The sequence below is a fragment of the Alternaria incomplexa genome (assembly GCF_024043165.1).
Source record: "Alternaria incomplexa strain BMP 0042 chromosome Unknown scaffold_5, whole genome shotgun sequence".
Taxonomy (NCBI): domain Eukaryota; kingdom Fungi; phylum Ascomycota; class Dothideomycetes; order Pleosporales; family Pleosporaceae; genus Alternaria; species Alternaria incomplexa.
In genome coordinates this window covers 124,308-151,383 of record NW_026249854.1, presented here as the reverse complement: position 1 = coordinate 151,383, position 27,076 = coordinate 124,308, and the positions used below count along the sequence as shown (strand labels likewise).

Sequence of the window (27,076 nt, the reverse complement as noted above, 5' to 3'; positions counted from 1 at the left end):
CAGAAGCTGGTGTTTCATGGACAACATATGGTATTTGCATAGCTCATTTCCTCTAAACAAATTGGCTCTGGACCTTCACTCTCTGGCGAGCCCTTGTCCTCCTCACTCTAGCAATACCACCGACTATTCCAATCAAGGCCGCAGCAACACTTGCTATGGCCCATGGGCGGTCAACAAACCACAACACCACAGCGACATCCGAACCATGCCATGAACCGCCGGGTTTGTGGCCGAAGAAGGTGTACTCTTCCGAGTAGAAGATTCGTGGTAGAACGAGGAAGGAGGTAGGGTCTGTGCAAGATAGGTTAGTTACTGAGACCTTGCTCCTTCACAAGACGAAAGTGGCTGACTTACCAAGATCATTCCGTGCCTTCCACTGTTTACATTGCCCATCAGGACATGCCTCGAACCATTCCTGTAAGATTGTGCTCGTGAACTGCGGTCCGGTTGTCCAGAAGATTGTGAGGTACGGGAAAAGTAGATTCCAGTTGTGTGTAACAAGGCCTTCTGTCATCTTCTTCACGACCGGGTGTTTCGCCGCTGATGCCATCAAGTCGTTGTTGACGCCCAGTGGCGAGGCTTCTGGGAACCAGGCTGGGAAGTCCAACAAGGGGTCTAGTGAGCGTCGGCATGCCACGTCTAGGTCCATGTATACGCCGCCGAAGTGGTAGAGGGCGAAGTATTTCAGGGCGTCAACCTTTTGGATCTGAGCATGGGCGGGCGAAGTCAGCATATGTTTCAGTCGCAGCTTATACATGGAGAGTACTGACAGGATATCTGTAACCATCGTATGTCGGTAGAAACCAGGCGTATTCGTTGGACAGGAACTCGCGAGCGCTCGTTGCATTCCACATGCGGATTTCGTAACTGGGGTTGTGCTCGCGACAGAGTTTTGGCGACCCAAATCCAATAGATGGGCCTCCGCTAGAGCCTTCATGGTTTGGGTATATTCTCTCAAACCATATGTAGTGTATCGTGCGCGGGATCTTCGATCCGGTGTAGGTAGAGACATAGTCGGACTCCAGAGGTTGCTCGTTACGCGCTACGGAATCGTTCAGAGCCTTAGCGTAAGACTCAGGGAAGTCGTCGAAGGTGATCTTGCGGCGCTCGATGTAGGCTTGGAAGGCATGTTGGCGCCTGAAGATACTGAAGATCTTTAACAAAGCGGCGGCAATGACGATTCGAATGAGGATTTGGCGGAGGAACATCTTGTTCATGCTGTCGAGATGCTAGCTTCAATAAGCAGGAACAAAGCCCTTATGCATGAGAGACACATCGACCTTCCACCCTCTGCTTCGAGTAAGCGCCCCTGTGTCAAAGTTACTCTGAGCACCGAGTAGTCCTAGAGACACCGCCCCAACGCTAGTCTCGCACATACTATAGCATCAAATCATTTTGACCGTTGCGCCCTACAGGTGACAGGGCGTAAGATGAAGTGTTGATCTTAGAGATACGAGTTTCAGGAGAAGAGCCGTGGGTAGCATGCCAGAAGTTGCACATCCTGGACCCATACCGCGGTGGAGTGATGGGCCGAGGGCCACATGAATCTGTTGTCAGTGCCCAATAATACACCGAGCATGAACAGAGAGAGGCGGAACGTGCTACCACGGCCGTACCCAGAGCGCAAACTCCTCATGCTGGTTTCCATCCCCGATCTCAATGAGAACATGAGCTTTGGTGACCACTAATTCGCTCGCGGTATGACTATAGTGCTACGGCTTACGTGCATATATCCTGACTTCCTTTAGCACTTCCTATCAGAGATGGAGAAGCATAGGTTTATTCGCATTGCGGTACTTGCCAGCGTCGGACCGAGCGACTAATGTGGCCAAGCTTTACAAGCTCCGGGTATGGTTCTCATGTTCACTTCAAGCATTTTGAGTACGGAAGCGGTGTTTTGAAACGTAGAGCGGAGCTCGACCACAGTGGCTGTGTGGCCTAGCTGCCTGCATAGTCCAGCCTAGCGGGTTAGCGTCCTTCGAGCGGAGAGGTTTCTACCGTTGTGACAGCACGGATAGGCCACTTGTGTTGAGATCCCGCCAATTGGGACTCGACCATCGTTCAATGACTGTCCAGATGCACCTCAGGTTGGATTCCAACTGGATGCAGCGGCTTGCCGTTATCCGGTGTTAGCAGAAGTGGCAACGGAAAAGCCCTTTTTCGCACTCCACCGCTATTTCCACGATTGATTTGCTAGATGCCACAGTGTATATCAACCTTGATGTTCTTCGAGTGGCTATCCAGTGAAGCGAGACGGTGCTTCTAAATGCAGAAATTGCGCGATACCTTCGAGTATGTGGAGACTGGGCAAAATCATCGCTGTTTTTGTATATCTCAATTCACCCTCATCCAACTTGCGATTGCGATTTTCACTTGGACATTCTAAGAAACTGACGACATGTTGGAAAGCACATCGCTGTACGAAGAAGTCTGCTTCTTCAGAACGGTAGGGTCAGGCCCTAGTCCAGGTTCGGGGTTATCCTAGTGTTTATGCGCGTTGAGAGTTGTCCATGCAATGATTGCAAGCTCTTTGGGGAACTGAAAGAAGACGACTTGCTGCGCCACAGCGGTTTCAAGGTGAGAACAGCGGAAAACTTAGTCAGATGGAAATTACTGCTAGTTGTGTGTCGCACGTGCCAGTTTTAAGCGTAACATATATCCAATAGCGGAGGTGGCCGATGTCATCTATTCGTTCCTGACGAGAATGGAAACCTGCATATCCGCTTAGGGGATCAGCGCACTCGTGGCCATGCACTCATTCCAACGGGGCTTCTTCTTCAGGAAATCGATTCGGCTCGCTTTCTACGCTTGACGATACTGGTATGACTCGCACGCGATGTGAGAAGCTGTGTGCAGAGCGGATGCGTCAACCGGCGAGTTCTGACGCGGCCCCGTATTCGTCAGTTTCGGAGGACCTTAGGTTACTAATCAAACAAGCTTAACTGATGCGTGGAGACAGGAACAACAAGATCTCGCTGATGTCAAGGTCTTGTACGATACAGGGGTTCTGCGTTGTACGTTACAGGGAGTTTCCGTCGCGGGTCATTCATTAGATGTGCCAGGAAAGACGTGGCTGCACATTCCGGGAAAACGTTTCCCTTCGCTAGATCACCGCAATGGCCGGTACAGTTTAGCTGGTTCGGCAACTTCAGCTGAGGGGACCGGAGTTCAAGTCTAAGTGTTGGCGATCGGATCGTCGCGAGACGAGCGGGAAGCACGAAGAGATGGGCCCAGGGAGTTGGTGCAGCGTCGGCGGCCTGATGCGTGGCGTTCAGCACGGGGCCAAGGCAGACCCCGTAGTGGATTTCAAGACCGGAATGGCTTATGTAATCTTGCAGGCACTGTCACGGCAAACTCCGAGGTTATTCGCAGGCATGGTCTCATCACAACCTTAACATCGTAATTGGCTACGTTCACTCGGACGGCCGCTAAGCTGCGCGGGGCATTATGGTGTGCTAAGTACACATGTAGATTCTTTTTGTTGTCAGCTATCCTGTAGGTGCTGGTCACCCACGTGTGACGTGTAGCAACACTATGGTTTGCGCTTTCCACCTTCCCCGGTCCTAATACACGTAAATGAAGTCTTCGTTTTTCATGTCCGTCAGGTCAGAAAAGCCGTTATCTTGCTCCTGTCTCTGATCTTGTGCCTCCATCTCCACACCCTTTTGTGTCATTTCTTTCTTCTTCAGCATACTTTCGTCAACCCTGACTGCGCTCTTGCCCAGTTCTTCCCTGCGCTTCGCATGCCTCTTGTTCAACAGTGCTAGGTAGACGGGGATCAAGAGCGCGATGATAGCTACGAGTGCGAACATGACCAAGTTGGCGATAAGTCCTGGCCGGTAAAGAGGCGCGTCATCCACCGAGTATAGCAGCGGGCCGATGACGTTGCCTGTTGCACGCAGTTAGTGTCGTCTCCCACCAGGCCGTGAAAAGATATTACTTACCGGTACACATCCCAATGAACACCATAGCCGACGTGCACTTCTTCTTCGTGTCACCGGCGGTGTTTTGCACATGCCAAGTGTATATCAAAGGTGTAATAGCGGCGAGGCATGATACAAGGTAGTAGCCAAAGAGTAAAACGCCTTTGTGCTGGCGCGGCACAGTCAACATCATGATCGTGCCGATTATGGGAAGGATGGCGACGAGGGCGATGGCAAGACCTTTGCGACTCCAGCGCGTTGCACCCCAGGAAGAACCCAGGATGCAGACAATTTGAATGACACCAAAGGGTATGTTGAACAGGATGGATTGGAAGTTGGTGTAGCCGAAGTCGCGGATGATGAGGTTGCCAAAGGTGGAAATACCGCCACTTGCTATGCTATGCACGGAGCGAACATCAGTAACAAGATTGAGATATAGAGGGCCATTACTCACGATATTGCGATAATGGCAATGAACCAACACCAGGTCTTGAGGTCAATCAAAGTCTCCCAGACCTGATCCCACTTCCATTCTCCTGACTGGATGCCCATTTGGTTAGCCCGCAGACGCTCGACTGCGATGAACCTTTCTCGCTCGGTCAAGTATTTGGCTTTCATCGGGCTATCCGGCATTAGTACGAGGACGACAAATGCATACACCACAGTCAGAAGACCGCAGAACATAAAGATGACCTGGTACTTGTACAACGATTCGCTGTTGATGTGTCCGAGGCCGTAGGTGAATAGTGAGCCAACAATGAAGGTGACTCCATTCATAGCGTTCCAGTATCCAGTCCGAAGGGTCTGTTCAGACCGGCGCCACCACATCGTTGTAGTTGCGACACAAGCCGGTGCGATCATGGCCTACAAGAACGAAGATACGATGTTAGCATGCGATCCACGTGCGTTCCGTACAGCCGCAACTTACCTCAAAAGATCCCAATACGAATCGCAGACCGAGGAGGCTTTTGAAGTCTGTACAGGCGGCCATGATAGCTAGACTGCTACCCCAGAGGAAGATGGCTGTTCCGATAACTTTTCCCGTGGGCAACTTGACCAGGAGGAAGGCTGCGAGGGGCTGCATGACTAGTTGGGCCAGGTATAGAATAGAGCCAAGCCATGAGTATTGACGTCCTACTAATTTGGCGTCTGCTTGCAGACCGAAGATGGAGACGTAAGACAAAGAGGACTTGTCGAGCTGTTGGAAGAAGTAGGCTCCTCTAGTTGTAGACATACAAAGTCAGTGCATATTCCACTCGCAATTGGTACAAAAAATGCTTACAGCAGAAGAGGAAGGACGCGATAGTCTATGCGCTTGAGAACAGCGCGCTCTTCTTCATACGAGAATGATGCATCATCGACATGAGCGTTGGCCAGAAACTTGGCCGCCGCATCTGCCTTCTCGACTTTCTGTGCAGGCGTAGGAGTAGAGTGCTCGATATGTGTGATGGTATCTTCTTTAGGGGCTCCCGAATGCATGGTCGTCATGCTGCCGCAGAACGAAGACTGTAAGACGCTTGGTTGCTCTTCGAATGACTTACCAGGTGACCGGCTCGTCTACTTATCAGACAAAAGCCCATGCTCGGATACCAGATACCGACTGGTTGCGTCTCCCAAACCCGGTCGCATCCAGGTATCGATTGAGCGACGCCCTGGATGGCCATGTGCGTTTCGAGCTTCCTGCTTGTGCTAGAAACCCCTCATAGCTCTGTTGTTCCACGTATCAGGACTTGCAATTCCTTGTTCACTCGCGAATATACCAGGTTTCCATGAGTTTTAGGCAAGGAGTGAGCTTCCCCGCAGAGCTCACGCGGTAAACTCTATTCCTGGCCATGATCGTCTCTGCTTCACTTTCCCCATGGGGGTGGACGCTGTGGGGCCTCTCTTCTAAACATTGGTTCACCGGTCGGCTATAGTGACGGGAGAATGCAAGATCGACATCGTGACATGGTGTGGTTCAGCGTTCGGGGTTGACTGTACCGAATATCGAGGGGTCAGACCGGGGTAGCGACACACCGATGCATCATAGTGGAATATTTCCAAAGCTGTTAAGAAATGCCAACAGAGTGAAGCCTTTGATCGTCTTACTTCTCATTGAACCCCAACTCTTGTAATATCTGTTATCCAATATGGCAGGGGAAAACAAGCAAAAGAGATACGCGCTGATTGGCACAGGCGGCCGTTCGTCCTTCTTCTACACCGCGATAGCAACAACGTACAAAGAAACCTCCGTCGTCGTAGCGCTATGCGATACGAACCAAACACGACTTGACTTTGCGAACACACAGCTGGAGTCTCTTGGTCATGCCAAGGTTCCCACCTTCAAAGCGGCGGATTTCGATCGGATGATCCGGGAAACCAAGCCAGATGAAGTCATCGTAACAACAATCGATCGTACACACAACATCTATATCGTCCGCGCGTTAGAACTGGGCTGTAATGTCGTAACAGAGAAGCCCATGACCATCGATGCACCACGGTGTCGCGAGATCTTCAACGCAGTAGAACGAACGGGCAAGAAAGTGCGCGTTACGTTCAACTACCGCTATGCACCACACAACACCAAAGTGTGGGAGCTTCTCCGCTCTGGCGCGATCGGGAAAGTGACAAGCATACATTTCGAATGGATGCTCAATACGTCGCACGGCGCAGACTACTTCCGTCGCTGGCACCGCGACAAGCGCAACAGTGGGGGGCTACTCGTCCATAAATCAACACATCATTTCGACCTCGTCAACTTCTGGCTAGCTTCGCGTCCGGAAACAGTGTACGCACAGGGCAACCTGTACTTCTACGGGCGAGAAAATGCCGAAAAGAGAGGTGTACAGGAGTTTTACACACGAGCCCATGGCAGCGAAGTGGCAAAGAGCGATCCATTCGCACTTCACCTTGAAAATAATGACAAATTGAAGAAGATGTACCTCGATGCCGAGCATGAAGACGCATACTATCGCGATCAGAGCGTCTTCGGTGACGGAATAAGCATAGAAGACACGATGAACCTCCTAGTGCGATATGAGAATGGCGCGGTGCTGACCTATTCTCTGACCGCATACGCACCCTGGGAAGGTTTCCGTGTCTCATTCAACGGGACCGGCGGCCGTGTAGAGATGGAAGTCGTCGAGAACAGCTACGTGAACAGCGGGGGAGACCAGTCGCTAGAAGGATCACTCGAAACGCGATCAATCACACTCAGAAAGCTTTTTGAGAAGCCGCAAGATATCGAGATTCCAGATTCCGTCGGTGCGCATGGGGGAGGCGATGAGGTGTTGCTGGCTGACTTGTTTGGCGAGCAAGGCGCGGAAATCGATCAGGATATGAGAGCTGCGAGCCATGTCGATGGTGCACTCTCAATTTTGACGGGCATCTGCGGCAACAAGTCGATGGCTACGGGGCAAGTTGTGAAAGTCAGTGATGTATTCGTAGTGTAGATGGAAGCTTTATGCCATAGCTTCGTGGCATGCGCAGGTATGCCGTACTGGCTGGCGTGTGATAAAGAGCTCTCAAAAGATTCATGCCAGCGCGCAGCAATATGCAGCGATATTCAGCGCCACCGTCGTTCAACTGTTGGATGTAGTGAGCGAAAAAGTAGAGTGAGTTTGCAGGAGTAAGCGTCATTGTGTGGCACCTGGGGGCGAACGCGACTGCCCGCGTCGCAATCGCGCTAACCTCGACGCGCCTCCCCACCACCTGCACGTAGCTCACGTTCAGGCTGCCTTCACGATCATCGCGCTCGACACCCTCGTAATCGTCCACGGCCAGTACTCAGATCTCAGAGTATCCCTGGAAATGTCACGGTCAATACTATTCGGATTGCATCTCCATGTCAACGTTCAGAGGCATTGTAGCCGGTAAATATCGCCCCGCCGTGCCCGGCACTCAGTGCCCTAACTAACGTGTCGTTGAAGAGTTTCCTCAGATCAGAATAGACTACTTTCGACAACAACCTGAACACAAGGCGCCTCTTGCATGCTTCTTGAGTCACGTGCATTCGGATCATTTGACTGGTCTGGAGTCGTTGCGGGCCCCATTTGTGTATTGTTCAGCTGCGACTAAAGAGGTAAGCGGCAACCCTATGTGAAATGTCTGTCATGCAAAAGCTGATGTGCCTTGTAGATACTCCTGCGACTAGAAAAGTACCACTATCGCGTCAACTTCGCTAAAGGCATTCTCGAAAGTCGCAATGTCACGTACGATAGAAGCATGCGCAAGTTGGCCAAGGCGCTTCCTCTGGACACACCAACCGTAATCGAGTTAGCGCCGGGCAACAGCATCAGGGTCACTCTTATCGATGCTAACCACTGCGTCGGAGCTGTCATGTTCCTAATTGAGGGCAGTGGCAAAGCAGTACTTTACACTGGCGACATTCGAGCAGAGGAATGGTGGGTGAACTCGTTGATACAGAACCCAGTACTTCTGCCATATACATTCGGAAACCGAAAATTAGACTGCATGTATCTGGACACGACCTTTGCCACGAAGAAAAAGCCCTATCGCCAATTCCCGAGCAAAGCGCAAGGTATACAAGAGCTGCTCAGCAAAGTGAGTGACTACTCCGACGACACTATATTTTACCTCCATTCTTGGACCTTTGGCTATGAGAACGTTTGGATAGCGTTATCTGCATTCTTGGGCTCTCAAATTCATCTCGACGAATATCGAGCACGCATATATGGCTCCTTGTCCGCATTGGACAAGCGACAACTGCGAGAAGCGGGACTCGACGTCCCAGCAAGCAATAAAGCACTCCAAGAATCTGGACTTGAGATCTGTGAGGCTCCTGCTTTATGCGGTTTTAGAAATGGAAATCACATACAACCGGGCTGTTTGACTTCTCAAGAAGACGTTCGCATCCACAGCTGCGAGCGCGGCATGGGCTGTTCTGTCTTAGATCGCGATACGAAAGCCGAGATCGTACACATTGTTCCGATCGTTACTCGCGCCAACGGTGAAGAAATTGCCGAGTTGGGTGCAGGAGGTGGAAAGGGTGACCTGGACCAGAAAGAGGAGCTGGAGTCTGGCGGTATGGGCGACGTGAAAAAGTTGATGGAGCTCTGTGCTGCATCCATAAATGATAAGCAGTTGCTTGGAAAGGTCATCACCTTACTCCAGCAGACTCTCTTGGGAAACGGCAAGCTCGACCTTGGTATGCAGCTACAAAAGCAGTTTGAAGAGACCCAGCACGACCTGTCCCTAAAGACCCTCGTCTCCGTGCTATCATCGAATGTTTCGGAAGATTCGAAAAGCGAACCGCCACTCAACAGGACCATTAGGTTTCCGTACAGTCGCCATTCTTCTTACTCCGAGCTTTGTGGCCTTGTCAGAGCTTTCAGCCCTAAGGATATCGTTCCATGCACTGTTGACGAGACCCGCTGGACACCTGATCTCAGCATGCGGAATCTGTTTGGCAGTCTCTGTTCAGGTGAACTTTTCTCTCACGACGCGGTCATGATGGAGCTGTACAAATCCAGAGTGGACTACGAAGGCCGGCAGAAACGAGGCAGAGATGAGACCCCGACGAACACGCAAATGACTGGCGATGGGACTACGAGCCCGCCTGTGACCAAATTGATCATGGAGGAAGCCGTTGCATTACCTACATCATATCAAGCTGCTCCGAAAGCTCCGACCGCAATAGACACCATCCAGCCATCAACGCTTCCATCCACATCCGAGACTTCTCCGAAAAGCAGTCATCATGATCAAATGGTTGTCCAGAGTCCAGATCATACAGTAATCGATTCATCTTCAGCTCCCAAGCGAAAGACCGGGGCCTCCAATACTCCCTCCAAGATGGAGCCGCTAGTACTCAGCCCCCACAAGAAGCAACGAATAACGCATCGACAACTCGCGTATGACGCAGCACTTGGGAAAAATGGCCTTTCTTGGGGCGATTTCGGAGGCTTGGTATCAACTAAAAGCAAGAAGACCCAGGATGAGCAGGAGCTATAAGTGGCACTCTGGCTTCGTGGGGGTTGTATACGTGAACGAGCTTCGCGAGAACGTGTGACGCGTCGATATTAGTCTGTTGCGATTTATTTGACCAGGAATAATGCGGGAATGGCCTTCATATGAGGTGGTGTAGGACTGTGCTCCTTTGCACCAACGTCACACACATCCATGAGCGTATTGCCTCCTGTGCAAGTATAACTAGCCACAACTCTACGCGTCTTGGAATTCTCTTCGTCTAACTCCTCTTCGTCATTTGCGTCTTGTTATACATCCTCATCTCATCAGGCTGAGTTCTCCCCTCCCAGTAGCTTACACTGTGCCTGAATGTCCATGTCGCGTCCCAGCCCGGCCTCTCTCATGAATTCTGTCGCCTGCACCGTATCAACCCACCAATACTCGCCAAATACCTTCAACGGAAAGTCTTCAACCTTAGCACCTCGTCCAACATGCGACGCAACCGCCGCCTTAAGATCACATTCATAACTCCGCATCAAGGTCTGCCTTCCCAACTCCCAGTCCCCAAAGTCGTGTAAAGTAGACAACCGAACCCTCTTTTTCCAATGGTGTTGTATGGCCTCAAACCGACCGAGGTCAACCGGTAGTCCAGTAAATTCCGTGAACTTGCGTTCCATAGCGGAAGCGAGGATCTGCCATGCGCGTCCATGGCCGTCTGAGCAGAGGTTCCCTGCAAGACTACGGCAGCTGCGGCAAGATTATTGTTGGAAGAATGAATGACAAATTTCGTGTAACAAGGTACCGAGCATATCGAAGCTGTCTAGAGTTGGCACTATCGTGATGTTGTAGTAAAAGTCGCGCCACGCTGCGCCCATCGCGTCTGGGTATTGCGGGATAGGCTCAGTGAGCCAACAGAATTTGGATTTGCGGTAGAAGATGTCAGAGCCGAAGAAGAGGACGTTGATCTGCGTCCACAGGTCTCGGATTGAGGGTATGGGAAAGACTTCGTCGAGACTGGTAGGTGACGCAGCTGGTGTGTTTGGGAAGAACAGCGACATGTAGTGTTGTATCCAGGTTTGAATATTTTTCAAGGCGGTGAGTTGTGTGGTATTGAGTGTGTCGATGGGTCGGTCGAAGTATCGTACTGCCGTTCTCGTCAATATCATCGCTTCGCTCCGGAAAGGCGAAGCCATCGTTAAGGGCTCATAGCATTGATATCCAAATTCGTTTGCGGTACCCTTGAACTTAAGTTTTGGATGATGGTGAAGACGTAGGATGCAATTGCAGTAGGATCCGTAAAGTCGTGGATCACACTGATCGCAGCGGCACACCGGTTTGGAGCCGTCCGTGTCGACGAGTTTGCGAAGTTCTTCGAGAGTATTCGGGCATGGTAATCTCTGCTTTTGCTTGCGTCGAAAGACGTTTCTGAGGGTGGATCCGATATCGACCTCGGTGATTATACGAGCAAAGTTTGCTTCCAGACGGCTTGAAGTGTGAATTTCTGGCATCTTGATAATGTTACTGAGCGACCTGCGGTGGGGGTTGATGTGGCGAGTGAGCCCAGGAGGACTTTATAAAACCCGCAGCTCCGTTTTGTTAAGGGGCGATTGGATGTGAGAAACTTCGTTAACTCTACTAGCTACGCTGCAGAGCAATGCGGTTGATGATTCACTCAAATAAGATGTGCTTTTTCCCTCTGATTTGCATCGTGATATGGGTGATTTATACAGAGATAAACCGTGACACTGCGATGGGTCATTAAAGACGAGCCATTCACAGCTCCCATAACTCATCTCATAACTGTACGAAATCGTGGTAAGATGTGGAGACGACCACTTCGAACGAACCCTGGCGAACCAGCGGTTCCGACTTACCAGCACCCGAACGTGAACACCCAAAGTTGCTCGCGAAGCCCAAGCAATGGTTCGTCCAATAGAATCGTGTCGAATGAAAAGCATTCCGAACTTATGAAAGGCGAGTACGTTCCAGAGTTTTAGGTCGGGATATCATTATGCAGTTAAGTGATACGGGATGCGTATGCCGAAGAACCCTCGTTGTTTTATTTGGCTCGGGCTCGTCATTGCTTATCGACTTCCTGAACACTACCTCCTAACAATTCATCAGTGTCCTACGCCACCTGCTACCCAGTTCATGAATTCAGGATCGCCTGGATTTGGGAACATTCCCCTATCCTGTGGCGGTTGTCCTTGCGCTTGCTGTTGTTGAACAGGCACACCTTGATTCAGCTGCTGTTGCTGTTCTTGTTGCCGTCTTCTTTCCTCTTCCTGTCTTCTTTGCCTTTGTGTCCTGTAGTAAAGCAGGAAGGCCAAAGCCCCGCTCAAGGCCAAGATGATGAGTGATTCCAGAATGTCCGAATCAATCTCATCGCCATGATAGCCGTCGCCGTAAAAGTCGTCGCCGGCGGTATGCGTGTCGTCGTAATCATCAGCTTCATAGTCGTCCCAGCCAGCGAGTTCGGCTTCGAGAAAGGCGTTCAGCCACTCCGAGAGCGTCCATTGTTTCTTGACGACTATAGCCATATTAGCATCCAGACGTGAAAAAGATGTAAAGGATGATGACTTACCGGGATCTTCTTGAATGGATTTGATGTTGCCGTTTGTAAAAGTGTTCCACCAACTCCGGAACCTAAGCTTGTACAGTGCCAAAACGACAGGTAAATAGGCCTCACGTGGATTCGTCTCCAGAGCCAGATCATAGTGTCTCTTTGCGAGGTGGAAGTCTTGATCAATGCCGATGCCATTCTCATGCATCCAACCCAGGTTCCACATGGCTTGTGCGCTTCTCATGGTCTCAGCTGCGGCTTGGTAACAAGCTGCAGCTTTTTCAGAATCAGGTTGTGTTCCGAGACCCATCAGGTAATAATCTCCCATCTTGACCATAGCATCAACGTTCTTCTGTTCGGCAGAGCGCGTCCAGTATACCAAAGCCAGGAATGCGTCGCTAGCTAGGGAGGCCTTTTGCTTCATAAAGGGCACAAGCGAGTTGAATGTAAAACGAGGCTTGACTTGATCAAGGAGGTAGGCCACGTTGGCCTGTGCGACCTCGAAGCCTTGCTCAGCTGCCATCATGTAGCTTACGAGTGCGGTCTCTAGGTTACCATTCGCATACGCCTCATTGGCTTCGGGGAAAGACGTAGAGACGAGTTCGGCCTTCTCTGCTACGATCTTGTAATAGGTGGCCGCCAAAGGACAGGACTTGGATCGAGCGATACCGTTGTGCGTCATCTCAGCTAAGTAGTAGAACGCCTCGAGGTGTCCGTGCCTAGCGGCAAGTTCAAAGTATTTGGCGGCGACGGCGATGTCCCCCTGATCTAAGAAGAGCGCACCTAGCCGAACTTGTGCGACTGCCAAATCCTGGTCAGCAGCCGCGCCGAATAGCTCGGCAGCCTTTACAGCATCTTGAGGTACACCGAGGCCTTTCAGGTACATGATACCCATAGAGTATTGCGACAGCGCATCGCCCAAGTCCAAGCCACGTCGGAACCATAACCTCGCAATCTCGAAGCTTTGCGGCATGCCTTCACCGCGCAGAAACATGCGACCAAGGTAGCCGGCGGCCTTCGCGGCCAGCTTCTCGACGGTAGGCGACACGTTCGCATTGGGCTTTCCGTTCTGCGGCCAGTACATGCGCGCAAGCTCCATGAAGCGCTTCTTGGCCGCTGGAAGGTCGCGCTTCAAAGTTCGTGCGCCATCGTAGTTCAGCTTGGCAAGATTGAATGTGGCCCTGGCATCGCCCTTCCGGGCCTGGAGATCCATGTATTCGAAAACGTCGTCGAGGGAAGAAAAGGCATCAGACTGAGCGCTGGCGACTTTGGCATTGGGCCCAGAGCTGCTTGTACTTGCGCCTTCGCCATACACGCCACCCTGATCATCAGCGATGTTGTATGACTCCCGCGGCATAGAGTGGCCGCCAGGTGGCCCAGACCGCATGTATGCAATAGCCTTCTCCGCTGCCGCTTTGTAGAAATGCACAGCCTCCTCGCAGTTACGCGGGGTAGAGATGCCTGCCGAGTGCCTGTACGCAACAGCCATCTCTGACCGCACGTCTCCGCCTTCTGCGCCCAGGGTATAGTATAGCATAGCCTTTGCCTGATCTTGCTTGACTGCTCCACCGATGCCGGTCGCGTACATGAAGCCAACCATGTGCTGTGCCGATGCATTGCCGTTCAGAATCGCGAGCTCGTGGTATCGTCGAAAGGCTTCGGAGTAGTTGCGCGGATGCGTGTAATTGCCGTAGAAGTTCATCTCGGCGAGGGTGAATATGGCGTCGGAATTCTTTTGAGCCGCTGCCTCTTCCAGTAGGGTGACGGCTTGTGACAAAGAGTGCCCTAGCTGCTTTGGTTGTGGGTTTGTCGTCAACAGCTCCTGCTGTGGGGGGCCATTCATGAAGAGAAGGAAGAAGACCTCTTTCGCATAGTACGCGCTGGTGCCCAAGATGCCAGACTTCTTATCAAAGTTCCACCATGGTGCGGCAGCCGGTTTGATCGTGTGTAGAAGCGTCGTGGCCTCGTTGAAGGCCAGTACGCCCTGATGTGGATTCGTGCCTCCTTCTGTGTTCCCCCATCTTGACTTCCAGGCCTCCTTGCTTTGGTCCGAAGAAACGCATAAGAATAGTGAGAGAAGGACTGCGGGTCTACAAGTCAGTCAGAAGCTTCCTACGTTGCCTGCGCAGGTGCGTACCGAAGAGAAGCGGCACACGCCGCGGTAGCTGTGGCCTCATTGTGGGTATATGTCGAAATTCAAAGTGATGCGAAGAAAGAAACTCATGGCGTCATCTCGGGAGGGCGGAAGCAGAGGCGCGACTACGTGTAGGCAGTCGTGGTGAGGTTGTTTGGAGAGGCCAGCTTTCCACTATCACGGCCGGGGTGGCAGTTGCGCCCCCGATGCGTGGCTCCCGCAGCCAATGAGCGTTGACGTCACTCATGTCACAGGTTCACGCGCTGCAACGTCGCTTTGGGCCTTCCGCTTCGACTGGTAAACGACAACCGAGTATCTACTTGCAACTGATATTCAGCGTGCTTGCTTCCAAGATTCATACCGTCGCCGCTTGTTCCGCTGTCTTTGCGGACGAAAGCCCTCGGGCAAGGGCAGCCGACCTCTTTCTGCATTTGTCATCGGCGGAAGCACTAACATCCTTGCACGTATCCATGGATCGTCATGATTCCCATTGCCAGACGCGTTTCTACGCGAAGTCTCTCTCTTTCATTATCGCTGGATAGCATTCTTCTTATCTTTTGATATTATATTGGGAGTCGTATGTCATGACAGTTTTGAATACCTCGGCAGAACGCGAGCCTCTGCTCCAACCTTCGACATCGCCGGCCTTATCGAATAGGGAGGGCAAAGATGATGAACAAGCCATTTCAACGTCGAGAGGCGCACTTATAGTTGGCTCTGTCGGTCTCTTGATATTCTTGCAAGGTATGTCTTCCAAAATCTCCGCGCTTCGTCACAACAGAATCCCGTCTTCGATCATGTACAATTCCATCTATGCATGAGAATGGTGGCAAATTAACAGAAGTCATGTTCTGTCAAAATTCCACAAACCATGCGAAAAAAACTTGACCTAACCTTCACGACAGCTACGAACATCTCTATCCTTACAACGACCCAATCGTCTATCGCCGCTGATCTAGATGCCTTCGAGACTGCCAGCTGGTTTACTTCATCGTATCTCATCGCCATGTCTTCTCTCGCCCCTTTGATGGGACGGCTATGTCAAGTGTTTAGTCCACGGTTATGCATGTTCTTCTCCACTATGTTGATAGCCATTGGATCGGCCATCACGTCCACATCTGTGTCTTTCGAACACTTCATCATCGGCCGCGTTGTAACTGGAGCTGGTGGCGGTGGCATTTTCATCGTTGCTAGCATCATGGCGATCCAGATGACCAGCCCTAAACGAAGAGGCTTGTATATGGGCCTTGCAAACACTGCAATGACAGTCGGTGTCTCACTTGGAGCGGTCATAGCGGGCGCGCTTGAGCCTAGAATTGGATGGGTAAGTGGACACTATCAGATGTCGAGATCTAGTGAGTTCAACTGACACAACCACAGAAACCATTGTTTGGCATCCAGGCACCAATAAGCTTTGTGGCCGGATTGGGTCTCCTCTTTTCAATTCCAGCCAGCCATACTTCAAAGAACATCAAGTATGAAAATCTCTCGATCCGCGAAAAGCTAGCCCGCATTGACTACTCCGGAGCTCTGCTCTTGACCACCACCATTGTACTCTTCCTTCTTGGCTTATCTGGTCCAAAGGTTCTTCCAACGCCGATCATTCTATCGGCTCTTGCCCTTCCAGTATTCGTTCTAAACGAGGCCTACGTCGCTGGCGATCCCGTCATTCCAGTCTCCGTTCTACGATCTCGTGGAACCCTGTTGACCTGCCTTGGCACGACTGGCTTCATGATGGCCCGTTGGAGTATCCTCTTCTACACGCCCGTATATGCGCTTGCCGTTCGGGGCTGGGCTCCGGCTGTCGCTGGATCAATTCTCATTCCCACTAACGCCGGCTTTGCAACCGGTGGTCTTCTTGCTGGCGTCTTCCATATCAAACGCACGGGCAGCTTCTACCTTCATACCGTCGTTGCGATGGCACTGTTTCCAATCACTATGGCTGTCCTGGCTCTCATTTCTACACCAACAAGTCCGTGGGGGTTATATGTTGCTATGGTGTTCCTCAACGGACTTGTTACTGGCGCGGCAACGAACTACGCACTTGTCCATCTGCTCCATCTTACACTCCCGGAAGTGCACCCGATCGTCATTTCTCTCCTTGCTACGTTTCGCGGCTTTTCAGGCTCTTTCGGTTCGGCTATTGGCGGTGGCTACTTCGTTCGCGTACTGCACAAATCTTTGGATGAAGGTTTTGCGCAGGCTGGGTTGAAGAATCGCGCGGAGCTCACCCGGAGACTATTAGGGAGTCCGGCACTTGTAGGTAAGCTGGAAGGCAAAGACAGAGTCGTTGCCGTCGGGGCATACGCGGATGCACTCAAGGCATTGTTCCTTTGTGCCGTAGGACTCTCCATCATCGTCGTGCTTGTACAGGCCGGTACAGGTTGGAAAGAGCCGGAAAAGAGTGAGGGTCAAAGAGCGGAAGAGGAGGTGGAAGTCGAAGACGGGATGCCTGCAGGTGCTTGAGCTCAATGTCCAGTACAGCTATCTTTTGTGTTTCTCTGTTGTGCATAGCCAGGTCAACACTCATCATTCTATGGTGCAAGGACTGCCTTTGAGCGCTAATAGTCTCTTTTCCATACTTACCATCCTATCACCTTCTACGTCTACTGGACTTCACGATGATCTCTCACCGCGAGATTTCCCAGCGCCCTGTCATTTCTTGCGCAGGTACCCGTCATGCATGCTAGCGTCATCATCGCGATTCTCTCACTGTTTCCACCGTCTTCCATTGTATCACTCGGCTCCTACCCGGTCTCGCTTCGTCTGTTTGTTGTCGTTGGTGCAGGGTCCACTGCCTCGCGCCTGCCTATATAAAATTTCCCACGCTCTCACCTCCACTCCTGCGACCCCACCTCACCAGCGACGACGTGCGGGACCAATTGTACGATCAAGAGACAGTGACCTCATTGTCGACCGCCTGCGACGCATACTCTGCTTATACAAGGTAAGTTCCTCTCACCTCTGGCGTATTCACACGTCGGTCTCCAGGCCCAGTCAGCCTGCTCCGCAAATTTGCAAGTGCGCACACTCAGTTTTGAACGCGTCGCGCGCAGACCGCGAGCTCCAAGCTGCTTCCAGCCTGGATTCTTTAGGCGCTCGACCGACGTCTGTCGCGCTTCACTGCACTGCTGCCGTCTCTGGAGTGCAAAAAGCTAACGAACTGTGTCTAGTTCACCTTTCTCACATCCTCCACAGTACTCATCATGGCTCGTGGTCCGGCTAACCTGTATTCGACCATGGTATCCAACCCATACCCCAAGGCCAAGGAGCATGTTGCTCGTATCTCCGTTTGCGAGCTCTGCGACCGCGAGATCCTCACAAAGGATTGGAACGGACACAAGAACTCCAAGAAGCACCGGGAGGCCGAAGCCAAAGAGCGCGAAGAGTTAGAGAAGGCCAAGAACCCAGCTGGTACTTTCGGCGGTGACGCTACAAGCTTCGGTGGTGGCAACGAGTTCAGCGGCACCAACGAGTTTGCTGACGCCAACAACGAGTTCGGCTCTGGTGGTGACACCTTCGGCGGCGCTACGACTACTGCCAATGACGGCTGGGGCTCTGCGAGCGGTTTCTCTACTGCAAACACTACCAGCTACAACAACAACGGCGGCGGTGGCGGCGATCGAGCCTGCTTTGGCTGTGGTCAGACTGGTCATCAAAAGCGTGACTGCCCCTCTGGTGGAGGTGGAGGTGGCGGTGGCGGCGACCGTGCCTGCTTTGGCTGTGGTATGACGGGTCATCAGAAGCGCGATTGTCCTCAGGGCTCCGGTGGTCAAGCCTGCTTCAACTGCGGCGAGACTGGGTAAGTCGAACTCTTGCAGAGCATCCTGGAGTATCACGCTAACATTTGTCAGACATCGCAAGACGGAGTGCACTCAGCCTCGTAAGCCCATGGCTGGTGGTCCTGGTCGCGCATGCCACAACTGCGGAGATGAGGGTCATATGTCGCGCGAGTGCGACAAGCCTCGTGTCATGAAGTGCCGTAACTGCGACGGGGAGGGTCATGCCTCTCGCGAGTGCGACAAGCCTCGTGACTGGTCCCGCGTAAAGTGCCGTAACTGCAACAACTTCGGTCATGGCGAGAAGCGTTGCCCCGAGCCTCCTGCTGAGACTGCTGGCGGTGACTGGGGCGATGCCGGTGGCTCGACCGCTGCGGCTGGCGGATGGGGTGACACTCCGGTTGAGTCGAGCGGCAACTGGGCTGACGACACCACCGCAGCTGCCGATGCCAATACTTCTTCTGGCTGGTAGACTGACTGAGGGTCTTTCCATTCGCTTGTTGGCACGATGATATCTCAGCATTGCCCAACATACGCGATTCCTGCAAGGACGGCTGACAGACTCGGACAACGATCGAGCCAGTAGCTATCAGTGAGGAAGTATACGAGTCTCATTTGAGCTCAGGGACGATGGAGAATTTTGTTAGGGTAGTGGGGAGGCAGTCAACGGGTATGCAGTTACACTACAAGCGAAACGCGACCATGTACAGCAAGGTACTCTACAAATACCAAACAAACACTAACCCTTATACGCATATTAACCTGCGCTCCATGCTAACACATAATGATATGCTACGTGACACTTGCTGCTTGTGGCTCTGCTGCATCTGCGTTATATTTTCATCTACCGACCATACTACCTTGCTCAGTGGATCATGTGCCAGCCATGGAGACGACTTTCAGCCAAAGATGATCATCACCCATTTGTCTTTGTCAAATAAGTCACAAGGGCGGCGGCCACAGTCAAAGAATACATAGTGATTGCCACGGATTTCTGTCAGACTTCTCATTCGTGGGACAACATTTAAATGAATATAGATATTGCGCAGGTAAATTCCCAGCGCAGTGAAGGGTACGGCCGATAGGGGAGGCTGGGCTTGTCGTTCCTTATTAGTACCCTTGGCAAGATTACATGTCTCTGCCCAGGGCCATTAAAAGGGCTTGGGGGTTTGATTTCATTTACAGAAGATACTTGAGGGGTACATGGTAGACCCTTCACTCACCTCTGACGGCTTCCAGATATCCCGGTCTTCTTCGTCCGAGCACGCCCAAAAAGAAGACCGAAACCCTATTGCAGTTTGCAAACACTTGATTAGTTAGACTATTGGGAGGCAAAATGAGTGGAGCGACCTAGGAAACATACACTACATGGTGTCTGTTCTGCATCGTGACATAGCTAAGGCGGAGTCGGAACGACAGCCATAACATGTGAAGGAACTTAGCGGAAACCAACGATGACGAAGGCTACCACTACGGGATGACATGGCTGCTGGATATTGCGAGGGTCCAGAGATAAGGGCGCGTCCCGAAGGTTTCCAAGATTCCAAGGTTCTCTCTGTATCAGCCCTGGATGATAAGCCCGGGGCGTGCGGCATCCGGTCCTTTTCCCAACCCGAGATTCAAGCCTCTTGGAATCTCCGGACCTCGTCGCCGTAAGCTTACGCGCATAGCCTCGTTCAGATGCGACCATGGTATTTGGAAACCAGAGCCTTCACGGTGGTCGTTTTGGAGGCGCAAACATGTGGCTGAAGCGACTTCTGCATCTCATGAAGCAGCGGTCAAAACTCTCCAGCGGATCAAGACTTCTAGAGCCCAACGGTGTCTAGTAGTAGGGCTGTAGCGCAACGTCTCCGCACAATAGCGCGTGGAAGGCTCGCTTCGGGGTGCCTGCTCGGCGCTACGGAGTTGCCTCCAGCTTCCCCTCGTCGGAACCGTTGAAGTAAGCTTTAGCGGTGACTCGTCCACTGATGCGCTAGCCCTTGACATATTGCCCTACGATCCGATAGATCGAGGATATACCGTGTTGTGATTGATTGATGTTGAGTGAGAAGTCTTGCCACGGCGTAATACGCAAATTAGTTTGAACACTTGATCAGAGCTCGCTTCGTGAACCTATATGTCGTGAGACCACTCCCCATGTCTCAACGGACACCTTGGCAGCGTTGATGCGATCTTCTACCTTTGCGATATTATTTGCTTTTGCGCAAATCTCCATCGCTGGTGTGGCTGCGCAGCCAATGTCTCCGCTTTTCCTTGTTACTCGGGACGAAAGCCACAAACATGTCAACCTGGACGAGCTGCCACCACATCGCGTTACAGTGATCATCATATGCATACTGTTTGCATTTGTTCTCGCGCTGGCCCAGGGTAAGTGCATTCGAATTTTATGTTGACCGTTTCGCATCCAGAGGTCGCTCAGAACTTCTGCTAACCGCTTCGTAGGGTATCGAGCAGGCCGCATGGCTGGCCAGAAGTCCAAAACTCGGGTGTCAGATGTACTTGTATTCGCACAAGGCTTCATCTGCTCGGCCTTTTTATTTGCCACAGCCATACAGGTAGCTGGATTGGGTCTGCAAACGGATGCTCAATGTCATGCTGCCATACGAGTCTGCATCGCCATGTATAGCGCGGACAAGATAGCACTGTAAGTGTTTACTCGTGCGTGACGCTCACCCAAAACCTGGATGCTGAACCACATACAGATATCTCTTCTTGCTAGAGCGCGTTCATATCGTACGAGCTCCCTTTGTGGATCGCACAAGGGATATGCTGTATGTCTTCGGAGGGATCTTTGTCACGGGTGGTTTCCTCGCGATCATGGGATGGCAGTTTGTCAACCCAATGGCCATCTTGAACCACCAGACAGGTGAATGCAAGATAGGCATCGAGCGGCCGGCTACGATTGCGATCATCGTGCTGGACATCCTAATGAACACTGTTCTCACGGGAATCTTCGTCTGGCAGCTTCGACCAGCACTGGGCTCATCGGCACCTAGGATATTCAGTTTCGCAAGCGACACTGCTGGTACATCAACTGGCTCTTCAATGCAGAGACTCCGACTTTGGATGAAAGGAACACGACGGGCCGTATCTTCTCGGAACAATTTGCGAGTCATGCTGGTTCGAAATGTTGTTGGCTCAGGCTTCATGTTGTTTGTCACTTTGTGCAACAATAGCCTGTTTCTCGCCTGGAACTTCGCCAAGATGAGCCACGCTTGTCTGCTCATGTGCCTCGCTGATAGTAAGTTCACGATTCGCCCCTTGTGGTCAACAAACGCTGATGCATAGTTCAGTCTGTCTCGGTATGCTTGTCACCCAATGGCTGACGATGCGTTCGGCTGATCCGGAGATATCGCCGCCGGCATCTCGAGCTTCTTTCGTAGAGGAACGTACCGATTCCGAGGTTTCCTTTGTGAACGAGAAGCCTGTGCCCATCAGCCGCGTGCTAGACAAGGTACGCTTCAATCTCCGTTAAAGGCAACGACGCTGTCAAGAAGTTGTATTTTGCGACATGTGTCTTAGCAGTCTCGAGCTACTAAAGGACCGGAAGGATCCGTTTGCGGTGTACTCCATGGACTCATCACCGCCCTTCTTCGGTCTTGTTATATACCGACTTACACGCGATTGGCTGCGCTTGCCTTCACCCTATACCGCTGTCTAGCGCCTTCCTGCGTAATTAACACGACGCCATCCCCGATCAGCGAGCGCCGAACAAAAAGGTGCTTTGGGCGACATTGAATTTCGTACGCCACACTCTGTTTGGTGCGGCCAAGCGCTGCGCGGCGTTGCATGGCTGCGGTTGTGCAGATATACCCCGATCGTCAGCAGAAGAGGCTAGCAAGCGCCATAGGAACGTTCATGGATCATCTTTGAAGCAGGTCGGTTTGAGATGAGACAGCAGTCGGACTCCATCGTGCGAGCTCATGACGTCAGCCGGCGAAATCAGGGTCTTACCCGACGAAGACTAGCGTTAGGCTAGTGCAAACATTGGAAAGAACTGCCCAGGTATGCACAACCTCCGCACATGCATTGCAAGTACAGTCCTTCATACCAAGGTATATAGTTCGACAGAAGCTCATCTTATACTGTGTCAAGAGTCATAATATCAACGACGGAGTTTCAGTGAGATCAGCTAGATCAACTTGTTCGCATGGACAATATGACAACTGGATGTATCCATGGATCAAATTCCACTACGGCATCCCACTCTTTCCATTCCAACCTCGTTGTCGTCCATATGTCGGACGTCTCGTACTATGTAAAAGTGCTCCCCGCTTAGTTTAGAGGTGGATCGAAGAACCACACTTCCTCACGTTCCAGGACCATCTCATCTCTCTCCACATGTTCGTGATATTTCTCGCATACCTTACCCCTCAATGTGACCAAGTACTCTCTCACATTTGAATTCCTTCCAATTGTCTCAGCGACGTCTTTGTTTCTACCACCTTCCATCCTGAAGCCCTTCGCAAGGTTGACCTTCCACTCGGCCATGTCCTCCGTCTCACCGCAGTTCAACATGATGTCTTGCATCATGTTCCTCAGGGCGGAGTCCCTCAAATGCTCCTCGATGTAGTTCATGATGTCGTAGGGCAGTGGCTGGGCGTCGCGCAAAAGCTTGTTGAAGAACACATCCACAATCTTGTTGCGCAGGAGCGGGATATCGAAGGTGTCGGCAGACACGTGGAGTTCGCATAAGAAGAGGTATCTCACATTGACTTCGTTGCTGGAGTCTAGGCTGCCGCTGTAAAGCCAGTTGGTGAAGGCGTCGAATCGCTTTGGCGCAGAGCATGCGAGGTGGATCGCTGTGCGCTCCTCGTTTGAGCAGGCGGGAAGAGCCTCATAGAAGTGTCGCGAGCGCGCTCTGAGTGCTTCGACATGTAGGTTATACTGCTGGATATTGCTGCCGGAGCCGACCTTGATAAGGATTGTGTCGTGCTTGTTGGTGATGGTAGGCGCGGTCCACGGGTGTGCGCACAGTATTGATGGATTGCTCATTATGACTGTGTTAGAAGTATCGTCGTCGATGTGAGTGTAGCTTCCGTTGATGAAGGCCTTTGTAGACGCTAAGTTTGTCCAAATACCTTTTTGAAGGCAGTATATTCCACTAGCCGAGAAGCTGAAGTGAAGGTAAAGGTGAAGATGCGTTTATCCTAACGTAGCGACCATCCGCGATATGTGGTCATCTCCCCTCGATGTCTAGCTGGAAACGCTGTCAGTTGCTCGACTATGGGTGATAGCACAAAAGCGCAGTATACATGCTGCGTTTTGGATTCTGGCGAGGACATTGTTGCGTCATAGCAAGATCACGGAACGCAATGATAGAAGGGCAGCATGCATGGGGTCATAACGAACCAGACAATTTTCCTCTAGACTTAGTGCATGCTTTGAGGCTGTATCTCTGGTATGTAAAAGGCTACCACATTTATTGCCTCGACAGTTTGATCAGAGACGGCTTATGATCAGTGAACATCTATAGTGTATGCACTAGGTTCGGTAGAATATGCGTCATATGGGCTTGTAGCAGACATGCCAAACTGTCTTACAATGTGACCCTCGAGTACCTCATATAACCTGGGCGACAAGCTGATACTGTTTTGATCGCGCACTCTAACTTTGACCATTTCTCATATCAGCCACTGTAATTGAAGCCATGTACACAAGCCAGGCTTACGACTCTCCGTTCTCTCAAGAAATCCCCGTCTTTTTGTATGTATGATAATGCTCGCAAAAGTTCTTGCGCATATCAGCGAGCCAAAGTCCTGCGTCAACCGCCGGAACCAATATCCGTTCCTGAGATGCCAAGATGACATCGAATAAGAAAGCCTTCTCGCAAAGCTCTGCCCCACCGTGCATTTGTACGCTCTTGAACGATAAGGTTCCAGCCGCTATACATACTATGAAATTTCTCATGGCGTCATGTGCAACAGTGTTCGCATACAGTGTTCCTGTAATCGAGACGCACATGAGGTTATTCTTTTCGTAATAGAGGTAGAGAGAGTCTAAGACAGCGTTCTTGAAGACTTGTGCCTGATGAAAGTCGGCGAATATGTAGGCATCAATAGCGTTCTGCCAAATTCGAGCGGCTGTGGTCGATGCGTCACCGCTGGTGTAGTCCACAACACCGGAGTTGAGCCAATAGTAGAAGACCTGGAAGGTTGCGGCATCGACATCCTTGAGATGAAGATAGGTCGAGCCAGCTTCCCGGAACGAGCCGTTCAGCATGCGATCGAAATAGCTTGAGAAGTGACACAGTAGTCCCCGATAGATCTCGAACTTTTTCTTGGCGTCATCGGGTCCGACCGCGACGGTAATGATGGTGTCGTAGACGTGGCTGTGACTATTAGTAAGGGCTCATAGCTTTGTCTGTTTCGGACTCACGCTGGTGGTTTTGCGGGTGGGTAAGCACAGGGGATCGGCTCCGGGATTTGCGCGACGTCGTCAGTGGACGGTGCTGGTGTCGCCATCACGTGAGATGGAGTCGCAGACAAGTTACTTTGTTGACGCGGTTGGCAAAGGAGAGGGAATTCGAAGGTACCACTAATTGTCTTGGCGGACGCTCGGTGAGAGTGGAAGTGAAGGTGAAAGTAAGAGTAAAAACATCAATCGACAAATCGACTCTGAAAACATGCGAAGATACCAGCAGACTTCTCTACCTAGATACTGCCAGTCGATTGACAATGCCACGGGGTATGGTAGCATTTGCAGAGCTTGTGTATTCTCCCTACTACCTTCTCTTCGAGCATACCAGGATACTATCTCGAAGTAACGTGCTACATGCCATCTTTAGCGGCCCATAACTATGACATGCACATACAAGCAGACACAACAGCGAGACTAAACACGGTGCGATCACAATGACATACAATTGAGCATAACAGGGGGTTGAATCCGAATCGACTTTCTATTACAAGAACGAGTTGGCCAGGTTCTCGAAGTATTTCCTGGCGCCGTCCAGGTCAACGTTCACGGTGGCCTTTGTTCGCTCTCTCTCAGTGAGGGTCTTTCCCAAGGAGGCTTGCAGAGCTTCTATAGTGGACTCCTCGTTTGGCTGGTTCACGATCTGAAGATTCATGCTACCACTCTCAACCTCTTTGCCGCCAACCACAATGATGTGATTGTACTTCTTTGTTCTTGCCTCGGCGATCTTCTTTCCGAGCGAGCGGTCGCTTGTATCGACATCGATAGGCAGGTGTATAGTCGATAACGGTAAGGGCCTGGGTGACGATGCGGACGTGGCTGGTGCGTCGGAGGGTGTGAGACCGGAAAGGACAGACTGAATGCGCGAGACATGTTCGAGGACTTTTGGGTCTGAGTTTAGCGACAAGACGATGGCTGGCCGAGGCGAAAGCCAGAACGGGTATTTGCCGGCGTAGTGTTCGATCAGTAAAGCCATGAAGCGTTCGATGGAACCGTAGATGGCGCGATGTACAATGACTGGGCGGCGAAGAGCCGGATCCAGACCTGCATCCATAGACGACTGCGGTCCTGCCTCCAATTCTTCCGGTGATGCTTGGTATTGCAGATCGAAGCGCTGTGGCAGCTGGAAGTCGAGCTGTATGGTTGCCGTCTGATGCTCCTTGCCGTTCGAGTCTTTCAAGATGATGTCAATCTTTGGGCCATAGAACGCTCCGTCTCCCTCGTTGATTGCCCATTCACTCCCGATGTTGTTTAACGCAGTAGTCAACTGCTCTTCTGCACGATCCCACTCCTCGATGGTGCCGATAAAGCTGTCTTTGGGCCGAGTAGAGAGAAGCAGCTTGTAGGGTCCCAGTCCAAACGTGTTGTATACCATGCCCACAAACTGGAGCGTCTGCTCAATCTCTGCTAGAATTTGGTCTGGTCGACAGAAGATGTGCGCGTCGTCCTGATGGAACCGCCTGACTCTGGTCAGTCCTGTCAAGGCGCCTGAGATCTCGTTCCGGTGCAGAGCGCTGAAATCGGCGAGTCTGACTGGGAGATCCCTGTAACTCTTGATCTCGTCCCTGAACAGCAAACAGTGGCCGGGGCAGTTCATGGGCTTCAGACCGAACTCGCCGTCCTCTCCGCCTTCTGCTTCAGGTATCTGCGCTGTTGTCCCTCTTCCCTGCACACTGAACATGTCCTCTGCATAGTTCTCCCAGTGCCCGGACTTCTCCCATAGCGACTTCTTGTATATTATGGGCGTGATGACCTCTTGAAAGCCGAATTGCGGATATTGCGCTCGCAGGAAAGACTGCAACTTCTGGAAGACATAGGCACCGTTGGGAAGGATAAGCGGCGAGCCGGGGCTATATGGAGATGTGATGAAGAGATTGTGTGTTTGCGCGAGGGCTCGATGGTCGAGAGGAGGTGTAGGCGGGGTACCGGCTGTAGGGTTCAATTGCGCACTGGCGGGTGCTTCAGACGAGACGGTCACCGTGTGCTGCAACTGGTGGGGCGCAGAACAAGAGCAGCTGCGCGCGAAAAGACGTCCATGTTGGCGCCACCTCGTTGGTTCTAATTGCGCCCGTCTTGCAGTCCGTAGCGCGAGGGAAAGCTGGCGTAGTGGCATCGGAAAGTCTTGACTCCTGCACCAACTTCGCGTGGTGTTCAGGATGCACTTTCTGGACTAGTCGTCTTGGCACACGCGAGCTCGAACATGACGTCGACGCGTCTGTACGCCAACACCACTTAAACCCCAAACGCGGTCAGGTACTACAGGTACGGTGCTAGGGCCATCGCTCTGGAACTCCACTAACAACAAAAGTGCTTGATGTCTCTGCGACGCACTAAGACACAGTATGCGCCAGAA

The 27,076-nt window shown here is 51.8% G+C and overlaps 10 protein-coding genes across 10 annotated transcripts; 4 read left to right on the top strand and 6 right to left on the bottom strand.

Moving 5' to 3' along the window:
- Positions 1–328: 328 nt before the first annotated feature.
- Positions 329–1,217, bottom strand: J4E90_003966 (uncharacterized protein; the record flags this gene model as incomplete). The annotated part of the gene is made up of 2 exons (XM_051433532.1): positions 329–706; positions 771–1,217. 2 exons carry the CDS (start codon positions 1,215–1,217, stop codon positions 329–331), a joined length of 825 nt encoding a protein of 274 aa, XP_051292050.1.
- Positions 1,218–3,563: 2,346 nt separating this feature from the next.
- J4E90_003965 (uncharacterized protein) lies at positions 3,564–5,402 on the bottom strand (the record flags this gene model as incomplete). Its single annotated transcript, XM_051433531.1, has 5 exons — positions 3,564–3,889; positions 3,945–4,321; positions 4,378–4,787; positions 4,852–5,143; positions 5,206–5,402. The coding sequence occupies 5 exons, from the start codon at positions 5,400–5,402 to the stop codon at positions 3,564–3,566; spliced, it is 1,602 nt and encodes a 533-aa protein (XP_051292049.1).
- Positions 5,403–6,052: 650 nt separating this feature from the next.
- On the top strand, positions 6,053–7,354 carry J4E90_003964 (uncharacterized protein; the record flags this gene model as incomplete). Its single annotated transcript, XM_051433530.1, has 1 exon — positions 6,053–7,354. The coding sequence occupies one exon, from the start codon at positions 6,053–6,055 to the stop codon at positions 7,352–7,354; it is 1,302 nt and encodes a 433-aa protein (XP_051292048.1).
- A 772-nt stretch (positions 7,355–8,126) lies between these two features.
- On the top strand, positions 8,127–9,875 carry J4E90_003963 (uncharacterized protein; the record flags this gene model as incomplete). The annotated part of the gene is made up of 1 exon (XM_051433529.1): positions 8,127–9,875. The coding sequence occupies one exon, from the start codon at positions 8,127–8,129 to the stop codon at positions 9,873–9,875; it is 1,749 nt and encodes a 582-aa protein (XP_051292047.1).
- A 2,075-nt stretch (positions 9,876–11,950) lies between these two features.
- On the bottom strand, positions 11,951–14,570 carry J4E90_003962 (uncharacterized protein; the record flags this gene model as incomplete). Its single annotated transcript, XM_051433528.1, has 3 exons — positions 11,951–12,360; positions 12,415–14,475; positions 14,531–14,570. The coding sequence occupies 3 exons, from the start codon at positions 14,568–14,570 to the stop codon at positions 11,951–11,953; spliced, it is 2,511 nt and encodes an 836-aa protein (XP_051292046.1).
- Positions 14,571–15,398: 828 nt separating this feature from the next.
- J4E90_003961 (uncharacterized protein) lies at positions 15,399–16,993 on the top strand (the record flags this gene model as incomplete). The annotated part of the gene is made up of 2 exons (XM_051433527.1): positions 15,399–15,851; positions 15,908–16,993. 2 exons carry the CDS (start codon positions 15,399–15,401, stop codon positions 16,991–16,993), a joined length of 1,539 nt encoding a protein of 512 aa, XP_051292045.1.
- Positions 16,994–17,733: 740 nt separating this feature from the next.
- J4E90_003960 (uncharacterized protein) lies at positions 17,734–18,778 on the top strand (the record flags this gene model as incomplete). Its single annotated transcript, XM_051433526.1, has 2 exons — positions 17,734–18,329; positions 18,382–18,778. 2 exons carry the CDS (start codon positions 17,734–17,736, stop codon positions 18,776–18,778), a joined length of 993 nt encoding a protein of 330 aa, XP_051292044.1.
- A 3,803-nt stretch (positions 18,779–22,581) lies between these two features.
- On the bottom strand, positions 22,582–23,927 carry J4E90_003959 (uncharacterized protein; the record flags this gene model as incomplete). The annotated part of the gene is made up of 2 exons (XM_051433525.1): positions 22,582–23,358; positions 23,919–23,927. The coding sequence occupies 2 exons, from the start codon at positions 23,925–23,927 to the stop codon at positions 22,582–22,584; spliced, it is 786 nt and encodes a 261-aa protein (XP_051292043.1).
- A 64-nt stretch (positions 23,928–23,991) lies between these two features.
- On the bottom strand, positions 23,992–24,770 carry J4E90_003958 (uncharacterized protein; the record flags this gene model as incomplete). Its single annotated transcript, XM_051433524.1, has 2 exons — positions 23,992–24,637; positions 24,685–24,770. The coding sequence occupies 2 exons, from the start codon at positions 24,768–24,770 to the stop codon at positions 23,992–23,994; spliced, it is 732 nt and encodes a 243-aa protein (XP_051292042.1).
- A 440-nt stretch (positions 24,771–25,210) lies between these two features.
- Positions 25,211–26,836, bottom strand: J4E90_003957 (uncharacterized protein; the record flags this gene model as incomplete). Its single annotated transcript, XM_051433523.1, has 1 exon — positions 25,211–26,836. The coding sequence occupies one exon, from the start codon at positions 26,834–26,836 to the stop codon at positions 25,211–25,213; it is 1,626 nt and encodes a 541-aa protein (XP_051292041.1).
- Positions 26,837–27,076: the final 240 nt, after the last annotated feature.